This window comes from Aspergillus bombycis, assembly GCF_001792695.1.
Source record: "Aspergillus bombycis strain NRRL26010 chromosome Unknown contig00008, whole genome shotgun sequence".
In the NCBI taxonomy this organism is placed as follows: Eukaryota; Fungi; Ascomycota; class Eurotiomycetes; order Eurotiales; family Aspergillaceae; genus Aspergillus; species Aspergillus bombycis.
The window spans coordinates 76,294-91,149 of record NW_019170010.1 but is presented as its reverse complement, the minus strand read 5'-3'; the positions used below and the strand labels follow the sequence as shown (position 1 = coordinate 91,149).

The 14,856-nt window shown below is 47.9% G+C and overlaps 6 protein-coding genes across 6 annotated transcripts; 1 reads left to right on the top strand and 5 right to left on the bottom strand.

The window, feature by feature from the left end:
* Positions 1 to 127: 127 nt before the first annotated feature.
* Positions 128 to 1,770, top strand: ABOM_001645 (cytochrome P450 monooxygenase afumB; the record flags this gene model as incomplete). Its single annotated transcript, XM_022528775.1, has 3 exons — positions 128 to 1,238; positions 1,290 to 1,565; positions 1,622 to 1,770. The coding sequence occupies 3 exons, from the start codon at positions 128 to 130 to the stop codon at positions 1,768 to 1,770; spliced, it is 1,536 nt and encodes a 511-aa protein (XP_022393304.1).
* A 122-nt stretch (positions 1,771 to 1,892) lies between these two features.
* On the bottom strand, positions 1,893 to 2,930 carry ABOM_001644 (steroid alpha reductase family protein; the record flags this gene model as incomplete). The annotated part of the gene is made up of 4 exons (XM_022528774.1): positions 1,893 to 2,218; positions 2,348 to 2,557; positions 2,623 to 2,781; positions 2,855 to 2,930. 4 exons carry the CDS (start codon positions 2,928 to 2,930, stop codon positions 1,893 to 1,895), a joined length of 771 nt encoding a protein of 256 aa, XP_022393172.1.
* An 831-nt stretch (positions 2,931 to 3,761) lies between these two features.
* ABOM_001643 (NAD(P)/FAD-dependent oxidoreductase) lies at positions 3,762 to 5,203 on the bottom strand (the record flags this gene model as incomplete). The annotated part of the gene is made up of 3 exons (XM_022528773.1): positions 3,762 to 4,026; positions 4,084 to 4,327; positions 4,375 to 5,203. Coding segments are annotated over 3 exons (1,338 nt in total), but the record flags the coding sequence as incomplete, so codon positions are not given.
* Positions 5,204 to 6,440: 1,237 nt separating this feature from the next.
* ABOM_001642 (uncharacterized protein) lies at positions 6,441 to 7,720 on the bottom strand (the record flags this gene model as incomplete). The annotated part of the gene is made up of 3 exons (XM_022528772.1): positions 6,441 to 7,229; positions 7,379 to 7,543; positions 7,604 to 7,720. Coding segments are annotated over 3 exons (1,071 nt in total), but the record flags the coding sequence as incomplete, so codon positions are not given.
* A 995-nt stretch (positions 7,721 to 8,715) lies between these two features.
* On the bottom strand, positions 8,716 to 10,411 carry ABOM_001641 (cytochrome P450; the record flags this gene model as incomplete). Its single annotated transcript, XM_022528771.1, has 3 exons — positions 8,716 to 9,308; positions 9,373 to 10,063; positions 10,130 to 10,411. Coding segments are annotated over 3 exons (1,566 nt in total), but the record flags the coding sequence as incomplete, so codon positions are not given.
* Positions 10,412 to 12,277: 1,866 nt separating this feature from the next.
* On the bottom strand, positions 12,278 to 14,408 carry ABOM_001640 (NADPH cytochrome P450 oxidoreductase family protein; the record flags this gene model as incomplete). Its single annotated transcript, XM_022528770.1, has 2 exons — positions 12,278 to 14,110; positions 14,166 to 14,408. The coding sequence occupies 2 exons, from the start codon at positions 14,406 to 14,408 to the stop codon at positions 12,278 to 12,280; spliced, it is 2,076 nt and encodes a 691-aa protein (XP_022393259.1).
* Between the last annotated feature and the right edge of the window lie 448 nt (positions 14,409 to 14,856).

Genomic DNA, 14,856 nt, shown 5'->3' with positions numbered 1-14,856 from the left:
CTTCCTATGAGACCCACAGGGTTTCGGAGGGTGCCATGATCACAAAAGATCCAATGCGTAAACGACTACAGAGTAGGGCACGATGTCTTAACAACCATAGAATACCCAGCATGACACCTCAGGCAAAATGATGCAACCAGTTGATGCGCTCGGACCAGTTGTTCTCTCTAAACCCCTTATACTGACTGTCGCTGGAATAATTCTGCTTCTATTAGTGCGAAAACTACATCGGACTCTAAAGCTGCGAGGGCTGGAACGACTCCATGGCTGCGACAGGCTACGCAGTGAAAATGGGCGTTTTTCGTACGATTTCCTTGGCATCGCCAAAGCTCTTGAATTAGCATTTCATTTCAAGCGTCGAACCTCCCTTCCGTATACCAATTCACTGTTCAAACGATACGGGGAAACCTATGCTTCCAATGTCCTCGGGTATCGGCTCATCTTCACCTGCAGTGCAGACAACATCAAACACCTGTTGTCCACAGCATTTCCCGATTTTGACAGCTCTCCACTGCGAAAGCCCTTATTTGAGCCTATCACCCCACATGGCATCTTTACTCTCGATGGCGCGGGATGGAAGCAAAGTCGAGATCAGTTGCGCGGTCGGCTTTGCAACCTCCGCAGGATTGTTGACTTGAATCTATGCGAGCGCCATTTTCAGGCTTTTCTTCAGCACGTCCCACCCAATGGGCAGGCCTTCGACGCTCAAGCCTGTGTCTTTGCTCTCGCTTTGGATATGCAGACCTTGTTCTCTCTAGGGGAGTCGGTTGATGCCCTTAGCCATTTTCAATCCAAGGAAAAGAAGCAATTCTTGGCGGATCTGCTTTTTGTCAAGGACAAGATTGTGCAGGATGGTTTTCGCGGCCCGCTCCGTTATCTCTATCCCAAGCGACGCTTTCTTCAGTGTTGTCAGAGGGCACGAGAATACGTGATGGCTCATGTCGCTCGCCAGCTCGAAGAAAGGAGTACCATGAAGGAAAAGCCTGAAAAAGAGTTGCTCAGACGCAATTGCCACAGCGAGGGAGCGGAGACTTCTCTGTTAGCAGACCAGACACTGAGCATTCTGCTCGCAAACGACAGCATGAGCACCACCCTCTCGGGTCTTTTCTTCTGCCTTTCCAGGGATGAGCGTGTCGTCCACATGCTAAGAGCAAGCATCCTTGACACCGTTGGGTTGACGCCCCCGACATGGGGCCAGCTCGGATCTCTGCACTACGTCCGCTGGGTTCTCCAGGAAGGTGAGAGATAAATCTGGTAGTATTGGCCATTAGCATACACTAACACGATAGCTTGTGAAGTAATGAGACTCTTTCCTGCAGTTGTGTTCAACGCCAGGGTAGCCAACAAGGATTCTACGCTGCCAACTGGTGGTGGAACTCATGGCAACTCCTCAGTTCTTCTTCGGAAGGGCGAAATCGTGGTCTTTTCCACCTGGGCGAGGCATCGCCTGGGGAAGGACTTTGGCGAAAATCCAGAGGAATTCTACCCCGAGCGGTGGGAACATCTAAGTGCAGAGATGACTGGCTTTATTCCGTTCAACAAGGGGCCTCGAGCCTGCCCTGGTCGTAAGACTTCTTCTCCGAGTATTGTGATGTTTGCCTATTTACTGACTCCGTTGCAGAGCATTATGCTATGATTGTGCTCACGTACATTGTGACTCGAATATTTCAGACGTTTTCAACAGTCCACAATTATAATTCACAAGAATGGACAGAGAGGATTAGTATGACGCTCGAGAACGAGAATGGGGTACTGATTGGTCTAAGCTAAATGCCTCCATTCATGCGATAGACGTGTACTCCTTTTCTAATCCTGCTTGGGCTGTAGTATATGCTTCATACAATCCACAGGAATGTCATCCTAGATGATGCCACAATAGATGCTGGCCTAGTTTAAACAATACCAGGAAGCATAACAAACCTCTTAACCTTGTATTTGCCCCCGAATTCCTCACGGTAGCGGCGCTCCTTCTTCTTAGCCCAGAGCCCCATTTGTACACTTCCAATAATGATGAAAATGAGAATGCTCCAGCTCAGCCCACTAACCAGATAAATTCCCATCCAAGAGATAATCTCAAATAAATAGTTCGGGCAGGTCACAACACCAAATCCAAATCCGTGTGGTACACCACGCTCAGTAGTGTCTGGACGGCGAAGATCCCGAAGCACAAGGTGGGTGTTCAAGTTCGCCAGTTCTCCAAAGGCAAATAGTGCAAGGCCTGTGGGCAGTAATACAGGATTGCTTGGCTCCATATCAGGCCGGATGATCCAATAAGCCATATTGCAGGTCATCACGCAGTAATAGCCACTGTTTAGGAAAACTTTGCGCGCCGGCATTGTGGCATTACTGAATCGGTGGACGAAGATGGACTCATACTCTCGTTTCACGAAGTGGATTGTCAACAGCGCACAGAGCAGCAGCTGAAGGCCGCTCGGTTCGGTGATAGTATCGTAGTTGTAGTACAGATACGGGCGTAGTGGGAAGAGGAAAAGCCCCGGGATCAAGATTGGGCCGAGGTATTCGGCGATGAACACGGTGCGCCACGAGATCTGGGGGCCTGAATGGGCAAGAGACAGGAGTATCAGTCTGGATCACGCTGCAGCTCTCATGGCGTGAGCATACCAAGGTCCTTGACATGAATCAAACTCTGATTCTCAATTCCGACCTCCTTTATGGTAATCTTCTTGGAATTAGGAACCAAGGTCCAGTCGCTTCCTTTGGTGACCCTCAAACGATAGATGGATAAACCGGACGCTTCAGCAAGAGCATCGTAGAGTTCCTCTGTCGAGGCATGCAGAGCAATGTCGATGTCCTGTGGAAGGCTTTTTATTGATCTCCCTGTGTCGCTATTTACTAGCCACTCGGCTGATGGCGAGATGGATGGACTTACCCCTTGGGTGAGAAACCACCCTGATTCTGGCCGAAGTCATTAGTCTAGTTGGTAAACTAACACCAAATCACCAAACCAAGACCGATAAAGACGATATATTTCCCACAGCCCAATATTCCCATAATATTGAGGGGAAATAAAAATACAAAATAGGGACGCCAGGAAAGGGCCGAGAAAACGATCTGTTATATCGTCACGTGATCACCCATGCATGGGATGCGTCAATCCACTGTGTATGGTTTCTTCTGGGGCCCAGTAACCAATAGTATATGTGATTTCAATTTTGACATATACAAGCACGATAAGCCAGCCTAGGCTCACAGTTCAAATGCTAGATACGGATGTCGTGTAACTTCAAGCTCACTCCATGGAGTTGAAATATATATAAACATAAAGGGATAATATTATTCATATTACAAGACAATCTATGAGACTAGACTCCATGAAGAGGCATAAAAAAGAAACATATATGAAACGGCGGCGACCAAGACCTCATCTGCTATATAGGACCCGGCGAGAATACCAATAAGCAGTAATACGCTGGGATATACACATCCCTAATGCTCCAAACATCAATCGGGATCGATGCCCCATTTCTCAACCACGTAGAGTCCAGGAAGGCTAGACGCCACATGCACGATATTTGTAATCAACGTCATGATGAAGCCATTGCTAAGTGGACATAGTTTAAGATGAATGTTCAGTTATTGAGCTGACTTCGTTAAAAGGGAATATATTCGAGGTATAATATCTATGCTACTCTGCTTTAAGGAAACCAAGGAAATCCAAATGCCAAGAAAATGCTCGATCTCATGTTACGTGGATGTGCCAACCATGCCCAATTCAACTTCAAGACCACTTCGAGTTCCCACTATAGCTTCGATACAGGCTGCAAGAGATGCTTCATCTCAGCGTTTGGATACTCAACATTTTGGGATGAATCAGGTCGCTCTCGATCCCAGGCCCATTTCTCTGCCAATTCGGGCTCCAACTCGTCCTCAAGCATTTGTACGATGTATTTGCCAAGCACGGGGAAGAACTTGTAACCATGGAACGAACCGCAACTTGCGACGTAGAGACCCTTTGAAGCAGAGTGTGGAGAAATGATAAAATCGGAGGTAGTGGTGAAAGCGTCCCTGTTGAGTGTTACATTCTCATCGCTATGTTAACTATTCGTTTGAAAGGGTACTCACCAGCAAATTCGGTGTTTCGTCATCTGCCAATCCGCACTCTCAGGCCCATACCATAGATTCCGAGACTCGACAATGTCCTGTTTAAGTGGCCCAGGAACCTTCCACTGATTGTAATCGGATTTAGGAGGGGGTGAGGAGATATGACGGCCAGGTAGCACTTCTCGAGTGTTTGTGAAAATCTTAGAACCCCACCACTTAAGCTCTCCGTCCGCAGTAGGAGGAAGGGTACCAATGAAGGGCTTGCCTATTGACTGTTAGCGGCGTTCATGCAAATGTCATTGACGATCTTACCCTCATTGGGGGTGTAGCCTTGGAAGCCAACGGGCATGTCTTTGAACTTCTTGTACTGTTCCTTATTGAGCTGTGCCATTCCTGTCGTAATGCCAGCGGCCAGAATTCGCTCTTCAGCTCGGAGGCCGGCATTGCCGCTTGCCGCAGCGGACCATTCCAGCAATGTGGGCGTGAAAGCGCCAGCAGCGACGATAACATGTGTGGCTGACAAAGTCTGTCCTGATTTTGTCTTGACACCGGTACAAGAACCACGACCATCGAACTTCAGCGTGGCAACATCAGCAGTCACGTACTGGACGCCCAATTCAAGACACTTTTTCGTGACTGCGCGAAGAGCATCTCCAGCGGCGGCCCAACCACTGGCCCTGTTGATCAGAACCTCCTTGACACCGGTGTAGTCAGCGTTGTCAAAAAGTCCGCCGTAAAGCTTTCGGGCCTCCGCGACAGGCAGGGCAATGATGTCGTCATTGCGGCCGAGCTCCTTATGGTTGGTGATGACGGTTTGCGCATAGCTACTGCGACACGTCCAGTAGACGCCAGTCTGGTGGAAATAAGGCTTCCAAAGGGGATCGGACTTGAAAATGTCCTGTGCCTCTAGAGCTAGTCTGCAGTAGATCTTGTCATCGTAGTCGGCGCGGACAACCTTGTTCCAATCCCACGAAGCTGCCACACGAGAGTCGGCGTCGTATGCATCTCGGTCCACCAGGGTTACCGACGCATTGGGATACTTCTGGATAAGATGATAGGCAGTCGACACACCAAAGACACCGGCGCCGACAATGAGGTACGAGGGGTTGCGTGAGGTCATCTTGAGGGCGATTACCGAGCTTTCTTTGGGAATGAATTGAGAGTCTCAGCAGCTCTTTAAGACAGGGGGAAATCAAGGAACTTGTATTTTCAATTGCTGAGAGCGAATTGCCTGCTTATCTGTCAATTGAAGGCTTTAAAGCTATCCTAGTTGACTGCTCTGTCGTGCGGGGTTGTATGCGGAGTTCTACTGCTATCACTGCTTAAGATAAAAGGAAATGCGGACCGCCTACGGACCGTCTACGGACCGTTTGTCTGGTAGTGGCGAATCCCCCAGAGATTGGATCGATTTTATATAGCGTATGCTATGCCTATTTCGGGCTTACATTCCTGCGGGAACTTTTAGCAGTTTTGGGTTCCGCCTTCCATCGCTATCACTATCGATAACTGTGTAGACCGCCATGCAAAAGGGCTCTGTCTTCTATCTTCGAATTTTTGATATACTTACCACATCTGGCCATGTACATTATATATATCTATTGATCAACAGATCGGTATATATTTGTCAGTTTGAACGATGATTTATTTAGATAGATATTATTTATGTCAGACATATAAACTGTTCCGGGTAGAAGATCTGTTATAGGTAAGGGTATATAGGCAAGGCAATCTCAAGGCACGCCGGAGATAATGAATCAATACTTTTATCACTCTCAACCCATGAGGTGTGACAATTAATTATAATATGGGTACTAGTTATGCATTAAATATTTAAAGATATGCTCAATGGGAGTGAGGGTCGAGATATACCTGATAAGCTTTATTGGGCTCTGGCAGATCCTGTCCTTCATGCTTCAAGTGAGCCAGAAGGGGTGAAGATAAAGTGGCAAGGACTATCTATATATACCAACCAACAGGCAAAAATTAATTTAAAAAAAAAAACATACAACAGGAGGGATTCGCTGGTGGTCACCCACCCAACTACTAACCTCCCGGCGTGTGGCTTAAGTACGGCTGAGCGGACGGGAAGCCCTGTTCTCCACACCCTGTGGTCGTATGTACTAGTCTGTAATATGGATAGGTATATATACCAGCATTAACATTAAAATAAAGGACAATATAACCTTCGGCAGTATGACATAAAATCGAGGGCGTCCTTCATCTATAATATCGTTGCGGAAACTGATCAGTGGAGAAGTTGTTAGCTATGGACAACAGGCACATTGGGAGTTTCTGTCTGAATGGCGTGCAATAACCTCATGTATATTTTTTTCATGAACACTAGCTCGTTCGGGAGTACCCTGGTGCCAATACCAGTTTCACAATCGCCATAGTCCTTGCAGATGCTCCTTTACCTTCAGACTTGGCCATCCCAGATGGGCTTCCGCATCGGAGAGCAAGTCAAGTAAGATCTTAGTTTCTGTTGGATCATCGAACAGTTCTCCGATTACCGCAATGACCAGCCCGGCGGCAATCCCTGCCGGCACAAATTCTGGGTTGGACATGGAGACCCCACAGATCACCCGGACGCTGTCCCGGATCCGTTCGTCGTTGCTGCATCCCATTCTTGTTTGTCGCATTCGGGCAAAGCAGCTCTGACTATTGGAAGCAAGCAGAAGAACGCGCGCAAGTTCGATGTGCTGACGCGCTGCAGCGTGGTAATCATGAGCGTACCACATATGAGGAAACGGATTGGATGCAGAAACTCGATCTTGGTAGTAAACCGGCCGGAATGACTCCGGGCAGAGACGTTCCCAGTCTTCAATGTATTCCATCAAAGTAGACCATTGAGACCTCGATGATGGTGCATCATCGCCATATGCGAGATCTGTCGCCTTTGCTGCATGAGCCATAGCTCGAAGGGCCCACATCCTTTCGGAAGTTGGCCCCAAGCCTGTGTCGATGTTACAGTGATCTACAAAGTTGCCAACTGGTCGCTGAGTGACATTAGCTACGTAAATCTCTTGTCGTAGTATGACGATGAATGCGGCATCTGCGAAACTGGAGTGAGAGACGTGACCTTCTCTGATGCGAAGAAGAAGTTGGGCGGACAGTGTATGGGTGCAAATCCCCGCTTCGGGTGGCTCTTCCATTGCAATTAGTACGATCTGGACTTATATTTCCGCATGGCAGAGCGGGGCATTGTGGGTCTCAAAGTACCTGTCATCTCCTCAAAGAAACGGAGAATTACTGCGGAGGCTAACATTGTATCTTCCACTGCTTTTTCATGGTCATCTAACGCAGCTATTAGCCTTACAAGGCAGCGCTTTTGGTATTCATCTGCGATGTGGCTCTGTGTCTTTAAGGATTTGCTTTGATGCCGAGCAGAGACTGCGAGAACAGCATACAGAAGCGTGATATCTGTAGCAGTATTATTCGCAATGTAAGTGCGGAAGTGCTGTTGCGGGTCACAGTAGTCAAACTGACCAGAGGGTTCTTGTTAGCAATTGAATATACTTGAATATGACCGACAAACGCTTACCCATGGAGCGAGCGTTCTGAGGTAATATTTGAGGAGAGACGCTTCAGACTTGGACTCCAGGGGCCAGACAAGCTTGGCCCCATGGTCCGGAACGAGTTCGTCTGATCGGATAGATGTCTGGTCAGGAGTTCAGCATAGTGAAACCACGTCGTCGTGAAGGTCTACCATGCCTCTCCGCTTCCAGCTGGGGATGACTGGTTTCCCGCCACTTCACCATCTCCCTGTCGATCACTGGTGGTTGGTCGTGCTACCACTGGCGTACCAGCAATGCCCATGCTGCTGGCCTCTACGGAACATCCTGGTACCGAAGAGTCTCGGGTTATCTCGGTTTCTAGGATATTGTTCGTGGCGGAAGCAAATGACCCTGGAGAAAACCGAGCTATGCGAAAGATTGTTCTCTTTTCACTGGTACATGCTGCCTTAGCCTTTTTACAGCTTAGGCAAGGTTGATTTCCTACGGTTCGATTACCTGTTCTCGCCTCAGTGGAAAGCGATATCATGAAGCATGAACTTGAGCTTACAACGGGTGTGTCGTACTCGACAGCGGTCACTTCCATGACTCGATTAGCATTGTGCTACTCTTGGTCCCGATTTAACCGGAGAATTGAGAGGAGAAGTATACCAAGCTTGATATCGCGGCAACCTTGACATATCCATACTTGAGGTATGACGGGTAGATCGGATGGATTACCATAGAGAAAGCACTTGAGAAAGCAGCAGGGGAGGATATGCCGATCGGGGATGAAACCGGGGAGGGAGAAGAAGTTCGAAGTCCCCCGCATTTAACCACCGGGCATCGGCTCTCGGTCAACCTTCCCGTGTCTGGTACCCCCGCATTACATGCCCTATGTAGACTACGTCAACCCTATCGGTGCTTAAAACCAAGATGCTCAGTTCAGCTATTAGGAAAGGATTTTGCGGTACAAAGATGTCGAGGATTGCTATTAGATAACGGTGTAATATAATCAAATCGAGCAAGGAGAACAAACGAATCATGCAAGACGGATAGAGCAGAAAGGATATCTGTGTACCTAGACCGAGTAACCGACACTGTGAGGTGAATATGTTCCCAAGAAAGTGGAATATTCCGTCACTGCTGATATTGTCTCATTCTAACCCTGCCCCCGTAGCCTTACCTTCAGATACAGCGGGCCAGGGTTCATATTCAAGTGCTCATAGCTACTTTGTTCCACCGACGGGTCGGCAAGCTCAAGGTCGTAACGATTGATAATGGACGCTACAATGGTAGTTTGCTCCAGGTAACTAATGTTTCTACCAATGCAGCCGCGGGCACCTGCACTGAAGGTGATAAAGTACGGCTGCAATTGCTTGCCTGCCTCGCCGAGCCAGCGCTCAGGACGGAAGACCTCCGGGTCGGGGAAGACGTTCGTATCACGATGTGCGACGTACGATGACATTGAAACGGTAGTATTTCCTGGAACCCACTGTCCAAGAATCTCGCAACCCTCGGGGGGTGTCTTGCGGGGCAGATTAAACGGTGTCGGCGGTAGAATTCTCAAGCTTTCGTCCAAGCAGGCTCGGAGGTAAGGCAGGTCTTTCACCTTGTCATATGCGATTGCAACCTCGCCCTCGTCCGCCACTGTATCAATTTCCTCCCGAAGGCGCGAGAGTACTTTTGGATTCCTAAGTAAGTTATAGATTGCGTTGTTTATTGCCACGGCAGTGGACACGGAACCAGCGTTAACTAAGAGGTGACTCTGTGAGCTTTTCATGTTCGCAATCGTATTATCAGAAATAGGTGTATTTACGCATGATAGATATTTCGGCCACAATTTCTCCAAATGGAAGATGGTTAGGACTTCCATCTTTTGATTCCATCAACGCTTGGAAGAAGTCATCGAGCTTCTCGCCGTCATGATACCGCTTCAGTCTTTTGCGCACCTGGTGGACCACAATCCCATCAAACCCTTCACCTGTAGATATGAGGGCTTGATAGCGAGTTGGCAATCTCTTACCCCATCTGACCAGTGATTTATACCACCCGTATGCCCATACCAGCTGTGATTGAGCCTGCAGCTGGTTATGAAGAGAGCCCCGATAGCTGACAGAGCGAGTACTACCGTCGAGGGATTCCGAGATTGTAATGTCATTGCCCTGACCCAGGAATCCAAGATTAGAGTTTAATCCAATATCTGCGATCGCATCCATGGTGAAGAAGTTGGACCAAGCCCGCCAATCAATGATATTCGTCTCAGTGTCGCTTGAACGCTGCTTTCCTGCAGGACATCGTTTATCAAATTGATTGCACAACTTGGTAATCTTGTCCACTACTTTGAACTCCCACTCCTCTAAATTTTTGAGGGCATACGCGCTCGAGAGAACCTTTCGCTTTCGATGATGTTCTTTTTTGTCGACGACATCGGCAAGGTTATGATGGCTCCCGGAAAGCAACTGGTAGAAGTCGTCCTTGATACACTTGGTGGAGTGTCCGTACATGTCCTGGCATTATTTCACGTCAATGTTGGAAGTTTTCGCAACAGCCATCGATGTCCGTTCTTGACGCACCTTGATCGCCCTCACATCACCATATGAAAGCGCATTAGGACCGATTCGTAGGACAGGATGCTTGCTATGCAACCCCGCTAAACGCCGGGAGCGTGCCCCCCGGGCGCTTTCGATCATATAAGGGATGTTGGTGACTCCCGCAAGCAAACTCATAGCAGGGTACCGACGTAAGCCTTTGCGATCCAGAAAATAAACCACAAGCGGATATATTATGAGGTGTGTGAATAGCAGCGACGCTGCCAGAGCAATGGCAAGAAACCCATACATGGTTGGCGTGTTGCTTCTGAGTTAGGACGAGCTTGATTGCATGTCATGGTCAAAATGACTATACTTATAGCCCCAAGGCTGACATCGGTCGCGTGACGCAAAGAGAAAAAAGCATGGTAGTAGGTGCAGGACTGCTACTCTACATCTCCGAAAGGTTCTCGGGTATGTAATTACGAAGTAGATCTCTTCATGTTCTACCCTGCCAGCTACAAATCAAGCATCTATACACGGATCGTATCCACGTAATTGGGCAACTATACCAGATCAAGTATGGATACCCGTTTAATGGGTGCTTTACCAAATCCGGAATCCCGGTCGATGGTTCGTTTGAGCCCTAACCGACTCCGCATTGCGTTAAGTTGCAACTAAATCATCAGGCAGCGTCTGCAGCATTGGCTATGAGTTTGTAATGCTGGGTCGCCTGCCACAGCAGAGTGGCCTTTCATAGCTGACCATGTAAACGAACACAGTGGAGTGACGTGGTAACGGCCTCAAGTTAAGCCTTTACTTCGACTAAGCTAGTACATACGACCATAGGGTGTGGAGAACAGGGCTTCCCGTCCGCTCAGCCGTACTTAAGCCACACGCCGGGAGGTTAGTAGTTGGGTGGGTGACCACCAGCGAATCCCTCCTGTTGTATGTTTTTCTTTTTTCCTTATTTTTTCTTCTATAGATATAGCTAGTATTGATAAAAGTGTGCAATCTGCAGTAGAAGTATATGGATTGAGCTTAATGACATAAGTTCGAGGAGGTGCGATAGAATGCTTCGCTAGGTAGACTATCTTCTTATGCGAACCACTTCCATTCACGCATCGCCAAACCGGGGACATAAGGATGCCTTAAGCCTGACAGACAACTAAAAATTCTGCTTTCATTACTCAAGCTGCCTGTTCAAAACTCGTCCTCACTCCACGTGCTCGACTTCACCGTCTTCCATCTTCATTGAGCCGTGCTCCTTCCTCATTTGTATTTCCTCGTCTTGATGCTGAATATGCTTCAGAGGCCGCTTGGTAGAAATAGCGTCAAGATCCCCCGTGATAATGAGGGGAGGATTGGAACGGTAGTACGCATCAATGTCTTCCAGGGTACGATTTGCAGCCAACCCCCGGTTAGCCCAAAGAAGGGGCTTGATGTACTAGCTGAGCTTTCTGTCCGAGTAAACATGATGGGAAAATGATCAACTTCAAGAGAAGTTCAATTGCTCAGCGAATACCGTGGCGCCTTGGGCACACAGGCGTTGATGGGGCTTTCTGTTAACATGATCTCACGAGCTGCACCATAAATCCTAGACAATTGAAACGCGGGGGTCTATAACATGCGGGGAAACGTCATATGGCTACGATTGAGTGAGGTATAAAACAAGGCGAAGTTTGCAGCTTGATTGTTGCGCCGAACGCAAAGCCCTAACCGACCCATACACGGGCCCGTCTTCTGCATGGGGAACAGTTACCCGATCCGATATACGATGACTCTCTGGTATAGTGAATCTCGCTAGCCAAATAACGACTAGAGAGCTATACCCAATATGCTGGTGTGGCTGTGGATCTAAATCACAAATATATGCATCCGAGCAAAACCCGAATTCTACATTTAAGAGAAGATGTAAAAATCACGGAATACAAAATCTTCTATCTAGTACACATTTATCGCAGCATTATGATACTCCATGGAGAATCTATTTCTAGGATGAATTCAGTATAAGTAGTCCCTCCTTGTATACAATGTCAAAAGCAATTGTAAAGCGTTTCTTTCTAAAGGAGGGCTAGGGTATAGCATACCCACGCTGGGGAGATTACTTAACACTAAGCTATGATTGCGGAGTAAAGTGCTCAAGATTGGTTCTCAAGAGTAGTGATAAGACTATCGCGATGCATCTAATCTCTAACCCCACACATCAAGTTGCCATTTCCGCATGCGCAATTGCGTCCCCTCGAACTCGTGCGCTTGTGTCTCCGACCAGTTCTCCCTTTTCTGGATTATCATTAGAAGCTCCTCCCGAACACTGCCAGCCATATTGACTGACCCGCACATGTATACATTTGCCTTTCCATCACACAGTAAATCTTCCGTTTCCTCGCCGTACGACCTCACTTGATCTTGTACATACCCATCTCCTTTCTGGGAGTACGCCGTAACGAGCCGCAGCTGATCACCAAAAGCACTCTGAATCCTTTGAATTTCGTCTCTGTACAGATGAGTTGTCTCATTCTTGCAGCCGTAAAAAAGAAGCATCTTGCCCACTTTTCCGTCGATCTCAAACTTGCGCAGTCGATGGCGGAGAAATCCCATAAATGGCGCAATGCCAGTTCCGTTCGCGACCATGATAATGGGCTGCATGTTGGAAGTCGGGGGCTTGAATTTAGATTTCCGCAATGCGCACCACACACTGGTATTTAGAGGACCAGCATTGTCTCGCGCGTTTGATGATGATGACAGCGATTGCTGCATCTCGAGGAAGAATCTAGAGGTCAATCCTAGTATCGATTCTTCAGCGCTGAGGGTGACCTCTTTCATCGCAACGGTCAGCGTGATTTTTCTCGGACTGACAGCAGGAGCAGATGAAACTGAGTAGTATCGTGGCTTAAGTGGATTAAGATTCTCCAGAAGAAAAGACAGGGGGATCTTCCAGGTTCCCCTTGGCCCCGCAGCAGCAAGGAGTATAGATTCCAAGTCGAGGCGACGCATGAGAGACAAGCGTCGATAGTTGCGAGCCATCTCATCCAATGCAGCCTCGGAAGTCTTACTATCTGCAAACTCCTTCAGAGCCAATATCATGTCTCTCGACGCGAGGCCTGCAATATCCAGGTGGTGTTTGAATAGCGTATGGATTGTGATTGGATGTGGCCACAGGGCCTTGATTTCCGAGTCTTTGCTCCTAATTTCCAAAGGTCGATGCATCTCAGCATCATCTATTCCAAGAATTCGACCCAGTCGCTGTACTCCCTCTGCTCTGTTCTCAGGCCAGATTAGGAGATGATCGCCGACGTTGTACTTGACTCGCGGCAGATGACTGATATCAACCTCGATGTGCAGCGCTTTTGTCTGTGCCTGCGGTGTGAGGTCTGTAATTGATACAATGTTGGCTGAGTAGATTGCTGAGGCTGATGCTCTCAGTTTTGATCGGTGCCGAAGGTCTATCGGTTGGGTTGTTGGCAGGTTGTCAGTGAATGACTCACACGCAACGATTTCCAGCGCAGACTCATACGGCCTCGGTTGTTCTTCGATTTGACAGCGGTCAACAAAGGCTTGCTGGAGCTGAGCGGCCCATTCGGAATAGTCTCCCCTTGTTTGTCCATTCGAATCGTCCGCCAATGACAGATCCATAATAGCCGTACCTCCAGCTTTCTCGAGTGCATTCTGCACCTTCTTGGCAAATTGGTTGTAATACTTATAATTACGATTGCCCAAGCCTAGTATGGCAAATCGCAAGTTTGCAAGGCTTGCTCTTGTAGGTTGCTGCTTTGGTAGCTCCTTGTCTAACCACTCATCGAACCGGATGGCATTATCTGGTGGGTCTCCTTCTCCATATGTTGACAAAATGAAGAGGACAATCACGTCCGAAGGAACTGTAGATAAACAGTCATAGTTGTAGTCAGAAATATCTGCGACTAGGGCTGCTTTCGAGAACCGCTGAAAGATCGTGCGACTGAGATATCTGGCTAGTTCATATGCTGTCCCTGACTGTGTACCGTAGAAAATAATAATGTCTTTGCCCTGTGTCAAATATAATCAGCCCTTCAAATTAAGTGAATTCTATCAGAGTACCCACCTGATCTTTCAAAACTTGGGTAATGTTTATGTCGGTGGACGACTTCTCTTGGGCTTTTGCTCCTTGAGGATATTCGTACCAAATGTGCTGCAAAGGATCCTTGTTGAAGAGAGAAGAATCGAGAAGAAGTGTTGCAGCTATCAAAGAAAATAGTGTAAGTGCTAGAAAGTCGTCCCATTCGGCTGCGCTCCAGGCATAGTGACTACCAGATAGGGTATTCACAGGGTGTCGAAGGATCTCCATAGTAGTCTGCCCAACAGGGCTGAGGACGGAAAATTGAAGGCTGTTATCATAGATCTCTGGGCTACCGACTTTATAACCACAGAAAACAAGAATACCTCTCCTGTTATTGTCCATAGAGAGCATATATAGATGCATTTCGCTTCGGTAGAGGTGAGGGAACTTCCGTATCAGGTAAAGCGTCCGGCGCTCAGGTAGGGTGTGTATACTGAATCAGGCATAGTCGCCCGATACCCTAAAAAGACAGAAATGCAATAGTTAACCTACAATTCATTTATTAGTATCGGCCAAAAAGGCCAAATCCATTTCTTGACGGATTCCATATGTCTCCATTCCCTCAAAGAAAGTCTTATCTCTTTCGCAACCCACAGACACCAATACCAGCTCCATGTTCCAGGATCAACCAGCATCCTGCCCTTCGTGTCACGCAGATCTACAGTTAGGTGTGTCC